This window comes from Oncorhynchus gorbuscha, linkage group LG15, assembly GCF_021184085.1.
Source record: "Oncorhynchus gorbuscha isolate QuinsamMale2020 ecotype Even-year linkage group LG15, OgorEven_v1.0, whole genome shotgun sequence".
In the NCBI taxonomy this organism is placed as follows: Eukaryota; Metazoa; Chordata; class Actinopteri; order Salmoniformes; family Salmonidae; genus Oncorhynchus; species Oncorhynchus gorbuscha.
In genome coordinates this window covers 36,456,042-36,470,774 of record NC_060187.1, presented here as the reverse complement: position 1 = coordinate 36,470,774, position 14,733 = coordinate 36,456,042, and the positions used below count along the sequence as shown (strand labels likewise).

Here is a 14,733-nt window from a genome sequence, read left to right as displayed (position 1 = left end):
ATGAGAGCCAGTTTCATCATAGCGCTTGGTTTTTTGAGACTGCACAAAAATCCAGATTAAGACATGAAAGTCACTCAAAGTAATGATGGACTGTTATTTCTCTTTGCTTATTTGAGCTGTTCTTGCAATAATATAGACTTGGTCTTTGACCAAATAGGGCTACCTTATCACAACACAACTGATTGGCTCAATCCCAATAAGAAGGAAAGAAATTCCACTATTTAACAAGGCACACCTGTTAATTGAAATGCATTCCAGGTGACTACCTCATGAAGCTGGTTGAGAGAATGCCAATAGTGTGCAAACTCATCAGGGCAAAGGGTTAGAATAATCTCGAAAATAAAAATATTTTGATTTCTTTAACACTTTTTTGGTTACTAGATGATATTTCATAGTTGTTATCTCTTCACTATTATTCTACAATGTAGAAAATAATAAAAAATAAAGAAAACCTCTTGAATGAGTAGGTGGGTCTAAAATTTTGACTGGTACTGTAAGTATTCAGACCCTTTGCTATGAGACTCGAAACTGAGCTCAGATGCATCCTGTTTCCATTGATCATCCTTGAGATGTTTCGACAACTTTATTAGAGTCACCCTGACAGAGCTATAGAGTTCCTCTGTGGAGATGGTTGTCATTCTGGAAGGTTCTCCCATCTCTGCAGCACTCCACCAATCAGGCCTTTATAGTAGAGTGGCTAGACAGAAGCCACTCCTCAGAGAAAGGCATGATAGCCCGCTTGGAGTTTGCCAAAAAGGCACCTAAATGACTCTCAGACCATGAGAAATACGATTCTCTGGTCTGATGAAACCAAGATTGAACACTTTGAACTGAATGCCAAGCATCATGTATAGAGGAAACCTGGCACCATCCCTACAGTGAAGTATGGTGGCAGCATTATGCTGTGGGGATGTTGTTCAGTGGCAGGGAATGGGAGAGTAGTCAGGATCAATGGAAAGCTGAACAGAGCAAAGTACAGAGAGATCCTTGATGAAAACCTGCTCCAGAGCGCTCAGGACCTCAGACTGGAGCGGCGGTTCACCGTCCAACAGGACAACGACCCTAAGCACACAGCCAAGACAACGCAGCAGTGGCTTCGGGACAAGTCTCTGAACGTCCTTGAGTAGCCAAGCCAGAGCCTGGACTTGAACCCGATCGAACATCTCTGGAGACACCTGAAAATAGCTGTGCTGCGACGTACCCCATCCACACTGACAGGGCTTGAGAGAATCTACAGAATGGGAGAAACTCCCCAAATACAGGTATGCCAAGCTTGTAGCATCATACCCAAGAAGAATCGAGGCTGTAATCACTGCCTAAGGTGCTTCCTCAAAGGTCTGAATACTTAAGTAAATGTGATATATATTTTTTTTTGTATTTTATAAATTAGCCAACAGTTCTAAAAAACTGTTTTTGCTTTATCATTTTGGCGTATTGTTTCTAGATTGATGAGGGAAAAAAACTATTTAATCCATTTTAGAATAAGGATGTAACCTAAAAAATGTGGAAAAATTCAGAATACTTTCCCGAAGACAGCCATCTATATAGTCCCTGTATAAAAGGTAGTCCCTCCCTTTGTGACGTCATACCTCTGGTGTAGAGGCAGGAGGCGGGGCTGCCACCTCCTTGGTCTCTTCTGGTTGGACAGGCTCCTCTGACCCAGCGCCCATAAGATCCCCCTCTTCCTCTTGTTTGTGCTTTTTCTTTTTCTCTTTACTCTTCTACAATTTAAAAAAAAAAACCACAATCCTCAAGTCAATAAGGTCTCAAATACTACGGAAACAAACGTCAGAAATACGTAAAATATTCTTAAGAAATAAAGATGGAGCCAAACCTTCCTGTCCTTCTTCTCCTTCTTCTCCTTTCCTGTCTTTTTCTTGGGCTCTGGTACAACCTCCACCACCTGCCTGTCTTCCATGGGGCTCTTGAGGACCTCGTCGGGACGGTGTGACCTGACTGGCAGTTTCTTCTCGCTGTCTGCCAGGGGCCTGAGAGCACAAAGAGAAGTAGACACACTTAAAACCACAGCCATGCGTGTGCATGGGGATTCTGGTCAAACCACAGCCATTTGCTGCATCAAATGTTAACTTGAGTCTTTTCCTTGTCTCATTTTAGGAAAGGAAGCTAGTTGAGACAAAGCCCTCCACTCAGGTGCAAGACATCTCAAACACAAACCTTCAAGGGGGGGGGGGGTTCAAGAGGGACACTCCCATTAACAGGTTAATCAAATAATGAGCAATTAACAATTATGTTGAAGACCAATGAATTGGGTGAGGATTAAAATAAGAGCAGCACGGCAGGCATCCAGGAGTAGTACTGGTGATGGAGTTAGGACTTCAGAAAATCAGCAGTTCCACTGAGAAATCAATTAACTCCATCTATAAAACAGGTTGATGTGACGAGAGTTTAAGTTAGTGAGAAGAGCGCTTTTCTTCAGCGCCTGCCACAATAACACTTTTGGAAGGAGGGAATGCTGATATTCTGAAGGGAGCTTGTAGAAGGTTTCAAATGGAGTAGGGCTGAGAGGGAGAAAATTGTGTAGTTGAACACTGGGATCAAACTTTAAACTGTAAAGTCACATCATGCCCAAACGGAGAGAGAGAAATGCTATGTTAGTGGGAGGGGGCAGGCATGAGACCGAGACAGACAGCAGATCAGTCAGTTTAGTATGCAGGCCCAGACGTGGTCTCCTGACACTGAGAATGTACTCACCTGCGAGATGCTGCCAGCAAACTGCTCGGGCAAGGGGACAGAGAGGTGTGTGTGCATGAGAGAGAGAGACACAGAGGGAGAGAACCACAGAGCAGAGCACAGTGAGAGGGAGTGTGTGTGGATGGGAAGGGCCTGGCCAGGGCAGCACTAGCACCAATCTCTCATCATTGGTGCCAGGAAGAGATTATACACCCCCGCAGAGTATATAATAGCACAGCCTGTTTATATAGCCTGCGCTTTCATACTAATCCATTAGTGGACAGCTGTAATACAGAGAGGTCAGTGATGAGTGAACTCACTTGTCCAGGTCGATGTTCAGAGCTTTGTGGGGGTCGTTGGGATCTTTGTCGTCGTCATCACTGGGTAAGGCATTCTGAGACAGGAAGAGAGTCAAGTTAGTGACAGCGTAAAATAACATCCTTGCATTTAATATGAAATTAAAATATGAATTACCACTCAATATAACAAATGTTTTATGGCTTCTTGGCCTGAGCCCCTTTCATGAGGTTTTGGGCTTGCTTTTTCTCCTTAAATTCCTATATGAAACGTTCTGAACTAGAGGTCTTCACGGATCCCGAATATCTGAGACCCAATCCAGAATTCTAAATAATGTCACAGATCTGGGTCAGATCTGATATGATTGTCACGGCTCTTGGGTAGGTGTAATTTTAACTGACGTGTTCAGAAGGGCCCGTACAGAGCCGAACGGGACAACTGGCCAATCATAAGTCAAAGCAGCAATAGGCTACAGTCAGAGCCTCCGTGTGGAAAAAGGTCAGAAGATAACAAATCAATGGAAGATAGAATTAAAAGGAGAAGGATAGGCTACAACAACCAAGAGCCAACAGGTAGGCTGATACTTAATATTCTGCATGGACTTGTTATTTGTAACTGTAGAATGAGAAAGTGCATGCACTGCAGCCTCAGTTAGCCTAGCTAGCTAACTGCATAACTAGCTTCTCCCGGTTTGATGCTGTCAAGACAGGTACTATGTAATCATATTTGATGATAAATAACCTAGCTATGGCAGCTATTAGTCTACTAAAGTGAGTCAGCTTGTTGGTTGGCTTCTGTCTCTTGTCTCTCCCTCCCTGCTCCCCGTGTCACTCGCTCACTCCCCCGCCTGCTAGAACGGCACCTCCCTCCCCTCGCGCTTTATCAGCTCTGGTTAATAGTCGCTTAGGGAGGGGGGAAAAGTACATTTTAAGGTGCTTCCATCACTCGGATTGGACCAGGTCTGGATCTGACCAGATCTATATGGAACTGGTCTCTATATTAAAAATAAAAAAAAAACTGATGCATTTCGAGTCTGGGTGGGAAAGTCCCATCTCCATTTCAGAACAGGTCAACTTTTGGATCCGTGAAGACCTCTACTCTGAACACCATGTGTAAATCCCTACCTCTGGCATCTCCTCAGTGACGATGTCCACCATGTGTGCGGGGGTGATGTCCTCCTCGCTCTCTGGGCCAGAGTCCCCCCTTCTCCGGCGGCCCTTCTCGCCCTTCTCCCTCTTCTTCTTGTCCTTCTTCTTCTTCTTGTCTGCCTTGTTTCTCTCCCGACGCTCCTCTTCTAGCTTCACATACTGATCTGACATTGGCATCCCTAAACCAAACGGGAGGGAGAAAGAAAGAGGGAGAGCGAAGGAAGGAGAAAGAGGGGTTAAGTTATGTTACAGAGAGAGAAGTACAGTAGAGGGGTTAAGTTACGACAGAGAGAGATGAGTGAGAGAGGTACAGTAGAGGGGATAAGTTATGACACAGTAGATGGGTTAAGGTATGACAGAGGCGAAGAGAGAAAGAGGGAGATGGGTTAGGTTTGGATACAGAGTGCTGTGTGCAAACCAGTCACTGATACACTGTACATTGAAATCAGTAGTTTATAATCTAGTGGCCAGAGGAGACTGACCTGGGACCTTAAGAGGCACACTGAGGTCAATCTGCACCACTGGAATGTGCTCCACACCAACACCATCCTGGTACACCTGCACGCACACAGAAACATGTCTTACACACAGGAACTATAACACGAAGGCTCCTAGTCCATTAAAATTATCATATTTAGATGGAAGTAGTTAGAAATGTGTAATTAATTACATTTCTGCAAGAGTCAGGATAACACACAAGACTAGTTGCCAATTGGGTAATGATGCTCTGCGTACCTTCTGAGAGGAGGGGGAGGCCTTGATGTAGAATGGGTTGTTGGCCTGCTCTGCCTTCCTTACTTCTCTCCTCTGGAGGGAGGGAGAAACAGCATGAAGTCAGTCATATGAAAACTCTATTGTATTTATATTATGGTTGAGTGGTGTGTACCAGTGTACCTCTTTGGTGTCTGATTGTTTTAGGGTCAGCAAACATTTAACACCAGATCAACTGATGAAAGAACTGAGGAGCTTGTATATCACTAGGTCTACAGCAGTGATAGTCTTATACATTGCCATCTTACCTTGGCCAGTTCCTTCTCGTCCACCTCAGTGTAGCGTGGCTTGGTGTGTCTGGACTCCTCCTTGGCAAACACAGCCTTGCCCTTGGACTTCCTGCCCTCGTCTTCAGACTCACTCCCAGACGGAGGCTCGTTGATCCACACATCCAGGTCCAGACTGGGGACAAAACCAAGATAACATGTTCTCACCAGCTGTACTGTCCAATACGGATGTGTTTAGCGCTTAAATGGAATCAGAAAGTCTCTGTTGATGTTGTGTATACACTTTATATACCACTCAGTCAGACTGACATTCAATAGTCTGCAAGACAGACTAAAAAACAAAGCTACTTTGCAATATCGAAAATTGTGTAATGAGCTGCATAAAGTAGTACTATAAAAAAATATACGTATTATGTTGTGCATCACTATAAGCTTAATTTAACAGCATTGTGAGTAAGAGAGCAGCAGGCAGACTGACCCTTCAGGAACAGGTACTTTCTTCTGTGCCTTGGGGGCCACAGGGTTGAGCTCCCCAGCAAACAGAGCAGTCACCTCCTCAGCCACCTCTACATCCTTCTGCTGCAGCTTCTGGATGTACTTCACCAGCTGCAGGATGCAGGAGGCCTGGGGAGGGGAGAGGAATGGGGGGGGCAAAGAGAGATGCATAGTGAAAAAGGTATTCGCCTTTCAAATTGCCAATAGCCTCCGGAGGTTAGATGTGTGACTCACCCTCTCCTGCACCTCCAGGTTGGAACTCTGGACAAAAAGAGGCAGCCTGTCAATGAGCAGCTGGCTGGTCTCCTGGGCTACTGTGCTGTCAGCTGGCACCCCCTCCTGGCCGCGCAACACCGTGGCAAACAGCTTGGCAGCGTTCTGCACGTACACGGCCTGGATGTGGCCCGGCAGGGTGGCCACCTTGGGCCGCAGCATGGCCTCCAGTGTTGCCATGGGTTCCTCCAGGTGTCTGGGGGGAGATGGAGGATGGTACTGGATGAGGGATAAGTCAATGATATAGGGCTGAACTGGCCTGATATTAGCTAGTTAGTGGAAAACAGTCTCCCTAGAAAGCATGTGTGTACTCTTGCAGAAGAGGAATAGACATGAATACATACTCTGAGAACTCTCCACAGATCCAGGCGGCAGCATAGAGAACCTCACAGATGCCGTTGCGCTGTGTGTTGCCGGTAAGCAGGTGGGCGTTGTCCAGTAGAGTAGCCATCTGGGCCACAGCAAAGGCTCGGATGGCCTTGACCCGAATGGCCACGTCCAGCATCTGGGAGGCAATGAGGTGGCCATGCCGCGTGCCCTCCAGACGGGTCAGCTCCACCAGGATACTAATGTACCTGAGAGATGGACACAGGACAGAGTCAGACGGATGTACTTCAGAGACAGGTGAGTGGAAGGTAGGCCCCTAAATGACAGGTAATCCAAAAAAAGAAGACAACAACCTTGAACTATTTACAAATACATATAGGTAAGAGCCGATCAGCATATTGAGTACAATACAGCAGAACACATTACTGCAAAGCGTTAACTGAGTCTTTCAAAGCTACCTGACAGAGACTCATGATCACAGAAAGTATGAGTTTAAAAGTGTGTAAAGAACCAGAGACAATTATAGGCCCCTCCAGTAAGTTGTACTGACCATTCAAAGTTGGTGATGTACTGGTAATTGCTCTGGCTGCAGATGTCGATGATCTTGGTGAGCAGCTCATCTCTGTAAGTGGTTCCCTCAGCCTTGTCGACGTGCAACATCAGCTTCTTCACTATCTCCATCAAGTTCTTCTTGGACACCTGGGAGGACACAAATAGTCCATGGAGAAAGAGAGGCATGGGGCAATTAGAAACTGTACTGTGACCAGTACATAGCTAGATGTACCGAGGAGTTACTGAAATGATCTAGCGTCACATTCCAGCTCAGGGTTCATCCGTACTACAATGGTGGATATTGCTTGTCCGCCTGCCGCTAACTAGGGGTGTTACGGTTCACATTTGTACCAGGGACTTCAATTCAGTCCGCAATGTGAATCTGAAAAAATACAAAAATGGCATAAAATATATAAAACACTAGACCTATAGGCTATGCCTACTGCGTTGTAGGTCTATGCCTCAACTAAATCTGAAAAAACATTTCAGGATATTCTCTTAACAATTAGAGCCTATGCGTACGTTGTAATCATAATTATAATCTTAAAATTACCGCATTTGAAATTGTCCTTTTGTGAGGTGCTGCCAAAAATGAGTTCTGTACTAATAATAACTTAAGAATTAAAACTTTATAAAATAGACGAATGTAGGGAGTCGATAAACCAGATTTCGAGGATCCTCAATCACCGTTTAAATCTCCAGTTTGGGAACATTAGATTACAATGGCGATGGACAGAGTTGTGGACAAAACATTACCATTATGTCTCCACGCTCAACGAGAATCACCTATGCAGCAGTCTGCAGACTCCTCAAATATAGTGCATTCTGAAATAATTCAGACACCTTTACTTTTTCCACATTGTTAAGTTACAGCCTTATTCTAAATCCATCTACACACAATACCCCATAATGACAAAGTGAACACAGGTTTGATTAAAAAAAGCAGAAATACCTTATTTACATAAGTATTCAGACCTTTGCTATGAGACTCAAAATTGAGCTCAGGTGCATCCTGTTCCAATTGATCATGTTTGAGATGTTTCTACAACTTGGGAGTCCACCTGTGATAAATTCAATTGATTGAACATTTGGAAAGGCACACACCTGTCTATATTATGTTCCACAGTTGGCAGTGCATGTCCGAGCAAAAAAGCAAGTCATGAAGTCGAAGGAATTGTCCATAGAGCTCAGCGATAGGATTGTGTTGAGGCACAGATCTGGGGAAGGGTACCAAATAAAAAAATGTCTGCAGCATTGAAGGTCCCCAAGAACACAGTGGCCTCCATCATTCTTAAATAGGCGAAGTGTGAAACCACCAAGACTCTTCCTAGAGCTGGCCACACTAAACAATCGGGGAGAAGGGCCGTGGTCAGGGAGGTGACCAAGAACCCGATGGTCACTGACAGAGCTCCTCTGTGGAGATGGGAGAAACTTACAGAAGGACAACCATCTCTGCAGCACTCCACCAATCAGGCATTTATGGTAGTGGCCAGACAGAAGCCACTCCTCAGTAAAAAGGCACATAATGGACTCAGAGAAATAAGATTCTCTGGTCTGACGAAACCAAGATTGAACTCTTCGGCATGAATGCCAAGCGTCATGTCTGAAGGAAACCTTGCACCATCCCTACGGAAAAGGCAAGTTGGTGTCAGAATCATGCTGTGGAGATGTTTTTCCATCGGCAGGGACTAGGAGTCTAGTCAAGGTAGAGGGAAAGATGAACAGTGCAAAGTACAGAGATCCTTGATGAAAACCTGCTCCAGAGCGATTAGGACCTCAGACTAGGGCGAAGGTTCACCTTCCAACAGGACAATGACCCTAACCACACAGCCAAGACAACACAGGAGTGGCTTCAGGACAAGTCTCTGAATGTGCTCGAGTGGCCCAGTCAGAGCCCGGACTTGAACCCGATTGAACATCTCTGGAGACCTGAAAATGGCTGTACAGCAACGCTCTCCACCCAACCTGACACAGCTTGAGAGGATCTGCAGAGAAGAATGGGAGAAACTCCCCAAATACAGGTGTGCCAATCTTGTAGTGTCATACCGAAGAAGACTATGCCTTAATCGCTGCCAAATGTGCTTCAACAAAGTACTGAGTAACAGGTCTGAATTCTGATGTAAAATTTCAGTTTATTTTTAATAAAATGTGCACATTTCTAAAATCCTGGTTGTACCTTGTCATTATGGGGTAATGTGTGCAGATTCAGGGGGGGAATGATTTCATCAATTTTAGAATATGGCTGTAACTTAACAAAATGTTGAAAAAGTCTAGGGGTCTGAATACATTCCGAGCCCACTGTATTTTGACACATTTATACCGACATCATCCCAGTATACCGGAGCAAGACAAACTCAAAGAAACATCGGCGCCCCTCTGCATTAAACCAGAACTTGGCAGCTGATTCTGACCAGGCCAAAGAAATTACAAGCGTGCTAGGTAGGCTATGTTTAGATTTTTTACAGTCGGATATGCACCCCTTCTCAGTGATTGAGAATAGGTGGTTTCAGCACCTCGTGAAAAGTGCTTGAGCCACATTACGAACTTACCTCGTGCACCTCAGCAAACAGGTAGTACTCGCTCTATATAAGCAAGCCAAAGTTTTCAATTAAGTGGCCAGTGCACCCTGTGTTGCGCTTAACAGTGACCGCCCATCACATTAACCAGGAGTGGGAGAAGTACCGCGCTACAGATACTCCCCCTTTATGAGAGTCACAAGCACACATCTGACACTGTAGGAGGCAGTGCCATGGTGCGCTCATAAGCAAGATGGAAGTAGACATTTACCACATACAACTGGGGAAAATCCACTTGAACGGCCCTCCAACTGGCAAATACTAGTGGGAAACGCATATATTTCTCCCACATGGTGACCTCTGACATTAACTGCTAAGGAAATGGCCTCTATAGCAGAATTTTGGGCTGGTTAAAAATGCAACAAAACATTTTAAAGCTAACTTTATAATTTAATTAGAAACATAAGTGGTGTAAAGTACTTCAGTAGTTTTTGGGGTAACTGTACTTCACTATTTACATTTGACAACTTTTACTCCATTTTCCTAAAGGAAATGTCCTTTTTACTCCATACATTTTCCCTGACACCCAAAATTACTTGTTATATTTCGAATGCTTGGCAGGACAGAAAATGATCCAATTCACACACTTGTCACAAGAACATCCCTGGTCATTCCTACTGCCTCTGATCTGGCGGACTCACAAAACAGAGAACATCCCCGGTCGTCCCTACTGCCTCTGATCTGGCGGACTCACAAAACAGAGAACATCCCCGGTCGTCCCTACTGCCTCTGATCTGGCGGACTCAAAACAGAGAACATCCCCGGTCGTCCCTACTGCCTCTGATCTGGCGGACTCACAAAACAGAGAACATCCCCGGTCGTCCCTACTGCCTCTGATCTGGCCGACTCACAAAACACAAACGCTTCATTGAGTGTGCGCCTGGCTATCCGTACATTAAAAAATTATAGAAAATTGTGCCATCTGGTTTGCTTAATATAAGGAATGTGAAATTATTTTTTATATTTAAAACCAAATACTTTAACTTAAGTAGGATTTTACTGGGTGACTTTCACTTGTCAATTTCTACCATGGCATCTTTACTTTTACTGAAGTACCTCAAATGGGTTTTTTTTCATGATAGCTGTACTTTTAGTTTATGGTTGACGCAGCTTGCTGGCAATTAGTTATTCAACATTTCACAACGAGTTAAAAATCACATGAATGCATCCAATTGGTTTTTACGACTTCACAACTGGTAAATTCCCACGACCCACATGGTTACAGACGCAGCATCAGAGTGAAAATAATCCTGGCACAACAGACAATGCCAGGAACATTGTGAATGCTTTACAATACGAATGGCATTTAAAAATTTAATTAATTTAACCTTGACCCCAAATCCACAATACGTCCCGAACTGTGGGTTTGGTGAACTGTCAACTGCTAACTCTAGCAGGCTTGAAACTGCACATGCATGTCACACACACCAAACTCCACACATTGGAACAATGCTGAAACATCAATCTATGGGCGAGTCAGTGCCACTTTTACATTGTTGACTAAATCAACATGAAAGAAAATCCATCTTGAAAATTCAGCAGGCTACGATGTGAAAGAAGCTTTTAGAAGTTCTGTCTTGCTTTTATTACGTATAGTGAATGCCATCTTTCACAGCACCTTCTTACCCACTCCTATCAATTAAATTATTTTAGAACATCAGTTTTACTCTGCATTTACTTTCAAATACATCCAGTCATTACTAAATATGTAATGTGATTTTTAAAATCTGTCTCTTCCCCAAATAAAGGGCATGATGACGCAACATTTGCGAGGGGGGTTTGATTTCACTGGTCCTCAACTCACAGCTCAGACTTCACTCAGGATAAATGCAGTTAGCCTTCACCGGCGCAGGTTAGTTCTGAAGCATTCGTTGCCATATAAATTCACCTGGCTAAAAGGTGAGACAATTTCATGTTAGCGGTTATCCCAAGTTGAACTCAGAGTTGTCCAAAGTTACCTCCTCAAACCAGGTAGGTAGTATACCCCCCTGGAGTCATTAGGCTATCAACAGAATCAGGGAGGTTCTTGAGCTAAAGACATTTCCCCATGAGTAGATCGAAAAATGTTGTATTATCCTGACAGGTGCAGTGAAATCTGTTGTTTTACAGGGTCAGCCTTAATAGGTGAAGTAAATTAGGGTTAAGTGCTTTGCTCAAGGGTACCGACAGATTTTTTCAACTTATCAGCTCAGGTATTCAAACCAGCAACCTTCTCGGTTACTGGCCCATCACTCTAACCGCTAGGCTAGGTATAGGTGTGGTGAAGACATGGGGTTAGGGTAAGTGTGTTTTCAATGACCATGTGCTATGACAGGTAGCCTAGTGATTATTGCATTGGGCCAGTAACCGGAAGGTTGCTGACAGGGTAAACATCTGTCGTACTGCCCCTGAGCAAGGCAGTTCCCCGGGCGCCGAAGACGTGGATGTCAATTAAGGCCCCCCGCACCTCTCTGATTCAGAGGGGTTGGGTTAAATGCAGAAGACACATTTCAGTTGAATACATTCAGTTGGACAACTGACTAGGTATCCCCCTTTCCCTTATCCGCACCATGCCGTAGAGCAGGTCTAGAGCCCTCAGGCGGATGGACTCGTCCTTGTCATCCAGACACTGCAAGATGAGGTCCTTGTGGGACTGGACAGACTTGGGATGAGTCTTCAGTATCTTGGACATGGCCAGCAGGCCCAGGTACTTCACTATGAACAAAGACAACACACTCAGTGGCCAGGGCACTATACACTGGGCCTTCTACTCTACTTCCCTATGCACTAGACTAGAGGTTGTGCACTATGGAGACTGTACTACAAGCCATACAGCATGCCATGACACTCCGCAGTAGACATTACCTTATGGCTATAGCCTGCCTACCTCCCTGTCTTAGAGCACAAGAGGTCTATTGGTCACCCAAAATATCTTGAACAATCTATGTCTCTTTGGCTGTCTTCACTATCCCCTCTCAGCCACTGAAACCTCACTGATTACATTATTGTAGGCCCTATTCTAAATGCCTCTCTTACATATGACTGTCTACACAGTATAGTATACAAAACGTGCTGTCTGACTGACTACCTGATATTTTCACATACATTAAAACAAAGAAAAGGAAAATACAAAGAAACACAAAACGATGGAGAACACATACACGAGACAACATACACACATGGATGTTTCGTTTTTCGGCACCAACTTGAGTCCTAGGTATATGTAGCCATTATGCAATAATCCAATAATATGTTTGTGTTGTTGCTGAATCAGGCATACTATAACAGCCAATTATTATCTGGGCTGTTGATATCTCAGGCGCAGATAGCTGCATATCAGGTTTATGTGTGAATGTGACCTTGAGGTGAAGTGATGTTGTGCAGATACAGGTTTGGTTTCATCAGAGCAGGTCAGGAGAAGCCCTGTAAACACTATGATGTTTGAGACTAAAGTGGTGTCAAATGTGAGCACGGGGGGGGGGGGGGGGTTAGAGCCTGTTTATGTTATGAGCCTACCTAGCGAAACAGTCGAGGACTCAAATGAAAAACAAGACATAGCTGCCAACGTATATATCTGATCTACACACAACCTACTAAGGGGCCCAGATAACTCGAATCACCAGCTGCATCAACATAATGATCGTAGATGGTTTATTAACTTACTGTTAGCCGTAACCTGTTAGACCAATGAATGACTCATCAAATATACTGAAAGTTTTAAAATTAATAGCCTGATGAAGTAGAGATGTATAAATGGATGAAGACAAAACCCTACCTTTTGATGCAGTCACAACTGCAACTATGTGCAGTGAAATGTAAAACAGCCCCCTGTGTGGGACCATGATCAAAATGTCGAGTTATCCAGAGTTTGGGATCTAGGTTGTTGGAAGCTAGATGGGTGGCTACTCAGAAACACACAGACAATGAGAGAATGACACACTGCAGGCATTGACAGAGGGCTCACAGTTCTGGTCCGAGTCTTCAATCAGGATTCGCAGTTTCTGGACACAGAGCTAAGGATAGAGAGAAGGGAGGAAGAGAGGGGAAGGGAAAGTGCCATTACAATCAATTCAGGTCCAGTGTTGGTAATATAATTTGGGCACCGCAACTGTTTTGGGGAAAAAGTGACCGTATATCCCAGCTGATGTCTTTGTACATTAAATATATGTATCTAGACATGTTAGGAGCTATAAAATCACACATTTTATTCAGTTGCACTAGCCTGTGAGATCTGTTGTTGTTCATCTTTTGAAAAGGACTTGTGTATGGTAAAAACAAAGAATTAAAAAAGATTCATGGTTTAAACATGCAACGTCATCAAATTGGAGTGAAAAGGGTTAACATAATTAGCTACAAGAGAAAGTGTGGGCATGACAGCTGAAACTTACCTGAATACTAGCACTGTGATTTGGCATCCCGGAGGACAGGGATATCAACACTGCAACAGAGGACAACGACAATCAGATCCTGCTGTGACAACAACTCAACAAACTTGTCAAAAACAACTTATCACGAGCTGCAATCTTAAGCACAGTGATGTTTTTCACTTCACATAAAACAAACCGCATAGTCAACACAACCTCCTCAGTGGCACATCACAGGCACAAAAAAAACAACTGCCCACGTTGAAAATTATAGACATAGCACAGAGAATATTGTGTTTTTATTATGACTGTTTATGAGCCAGAAATAACTGGGCTTGCCCACATCTTCAGTTAACACACAAGCTTCACAAAGAGGGATCCCTACACCCGGCACACAGACTAAAATGTACCTACAAAAAGAAGTGAGAAGACGAATACTGACCTGCTATTACAGTGTTGACACATTCATATAGAAGTGACATAGCAGAGGTACTGTGAGAGAGGAAGAAGGGGTAAGAAAAGGAGTAGGGAGAGACAGAAGGTCATTATTTTCATCAGACAACATTTTGTTATAGGGATTGAACAAAACACCTATTGGTTGGATCTCTGTGTGTGTGTGTTTTACCTGTGGATGAGGTTTGTTAGGGGCTCAATCAGCTTCTTCCCCAAGCGAGGCTCCAGGGGTGTGAGGGCACCAAACTGAAACACACACAAACACACTAATGGCGCAACACCTCTCCATGTGATACTTGGCAATAATTTGTTACTGACACACATTCATTCCCCACAGCTCCCTGTTCACTCACCAGCTTGATGATCTTGATGAGGACCCAATTGTTGGTGGAGGAGGTCATGAGCTTGAAGAAGAGCGGGGCAAGAGACAGGTAGTTCTTGGGGTTTCTCCTGGCTAGCTCACAGATGACATTAACAGCCGCTGACTGGACCCCTACAGGACAGAGGCATCACACAGGGAGTGTTGACATGAGATCAACAAAATCCATGCTGAAGGACATTATGATACGAATGAGGTGAA

The 14,733-nt window shown here is 44.2% G+C and overlaps 1 protein-coding gene across 6 annotated transcripts in view; it reads right to left on the bottom strand.

Annotated features, from left to right (window-relative positions):
- Positions 1-14,733, bottom strand: part of LOC123997049 (AP-3 complex subunit delta-1-like) — a 32,292-nt gene that overhangs the window by 12,500 nt on the left and 5,059 nt on the right. For 3 of the 6 annotated variants that reach the window (XM_046301012.1, XM_046301017.1, XM_046301016.1), the window contains exons 7-24: positions 14,507-14,646; positions 14,326-14,399; positions 14,143-14,192; positions 13,725-13,774; positions 13,301-13,349; positions 11,906-12,051; positions 6,780-6,928; positions 6,247-6,477; positions 5,864-6,098; positions 5,613-5,758; positions 5,156-5,309; positions 4,872-4,943; positions 4,619-4,694; positions 4,113-4,315; positions 3,012-3,085; positions 2,713-2,733; positions 1,835-1,988; positions 1,590-1,721 (exon numbers count right to left, since the gene is read on the bottom strand). In XM_046301012.1, the coding sequence (XP_046156968.1) occupies positions 1,590-1,721; positions 1,835-1,988; positions 2,713-2,733; positions 3,012-3,085; positions 4,113-4,315; positions 4,619-4,694; positions 4,872-4,943; positions 5,156-5,309; positions 5,613-5,758; positions 5,864-6,098; positions 6,247-6,477; positions 6,780-6,928; positions 11,906-12,051; positions 13,301-13,349; positions 13,725-13,774; positions 14,143-14,192; positions 14,326-14,399; positions 14,507-14,646 (2,156 nt within the window). The remainder of the gene's footprint in view (positions 1-1,589; positions 1,722-1,834; positions 1,989-2,712; positions 2,734-3,011; positions 3,086-4,112; positions 4,316-4,618; positions 4,695-4,871; positions 4,944-5,155; positions 5,310-5,612; positions 5,759-5,863; positions 6,099-6,246; positions 6,478-6,779; positions 6,929-11,905; positions 12,052-13,300; positions 13,350-13,724; positions 13,775-14,142; positions 14,193-14,325; positions 14,400-14,506; positions 14,647-14,733) is intronic. The other 3 variants (XM_046301015.1, XM_046301018.1, XM_046301014.1) reach the window with 2 other exon arrangements.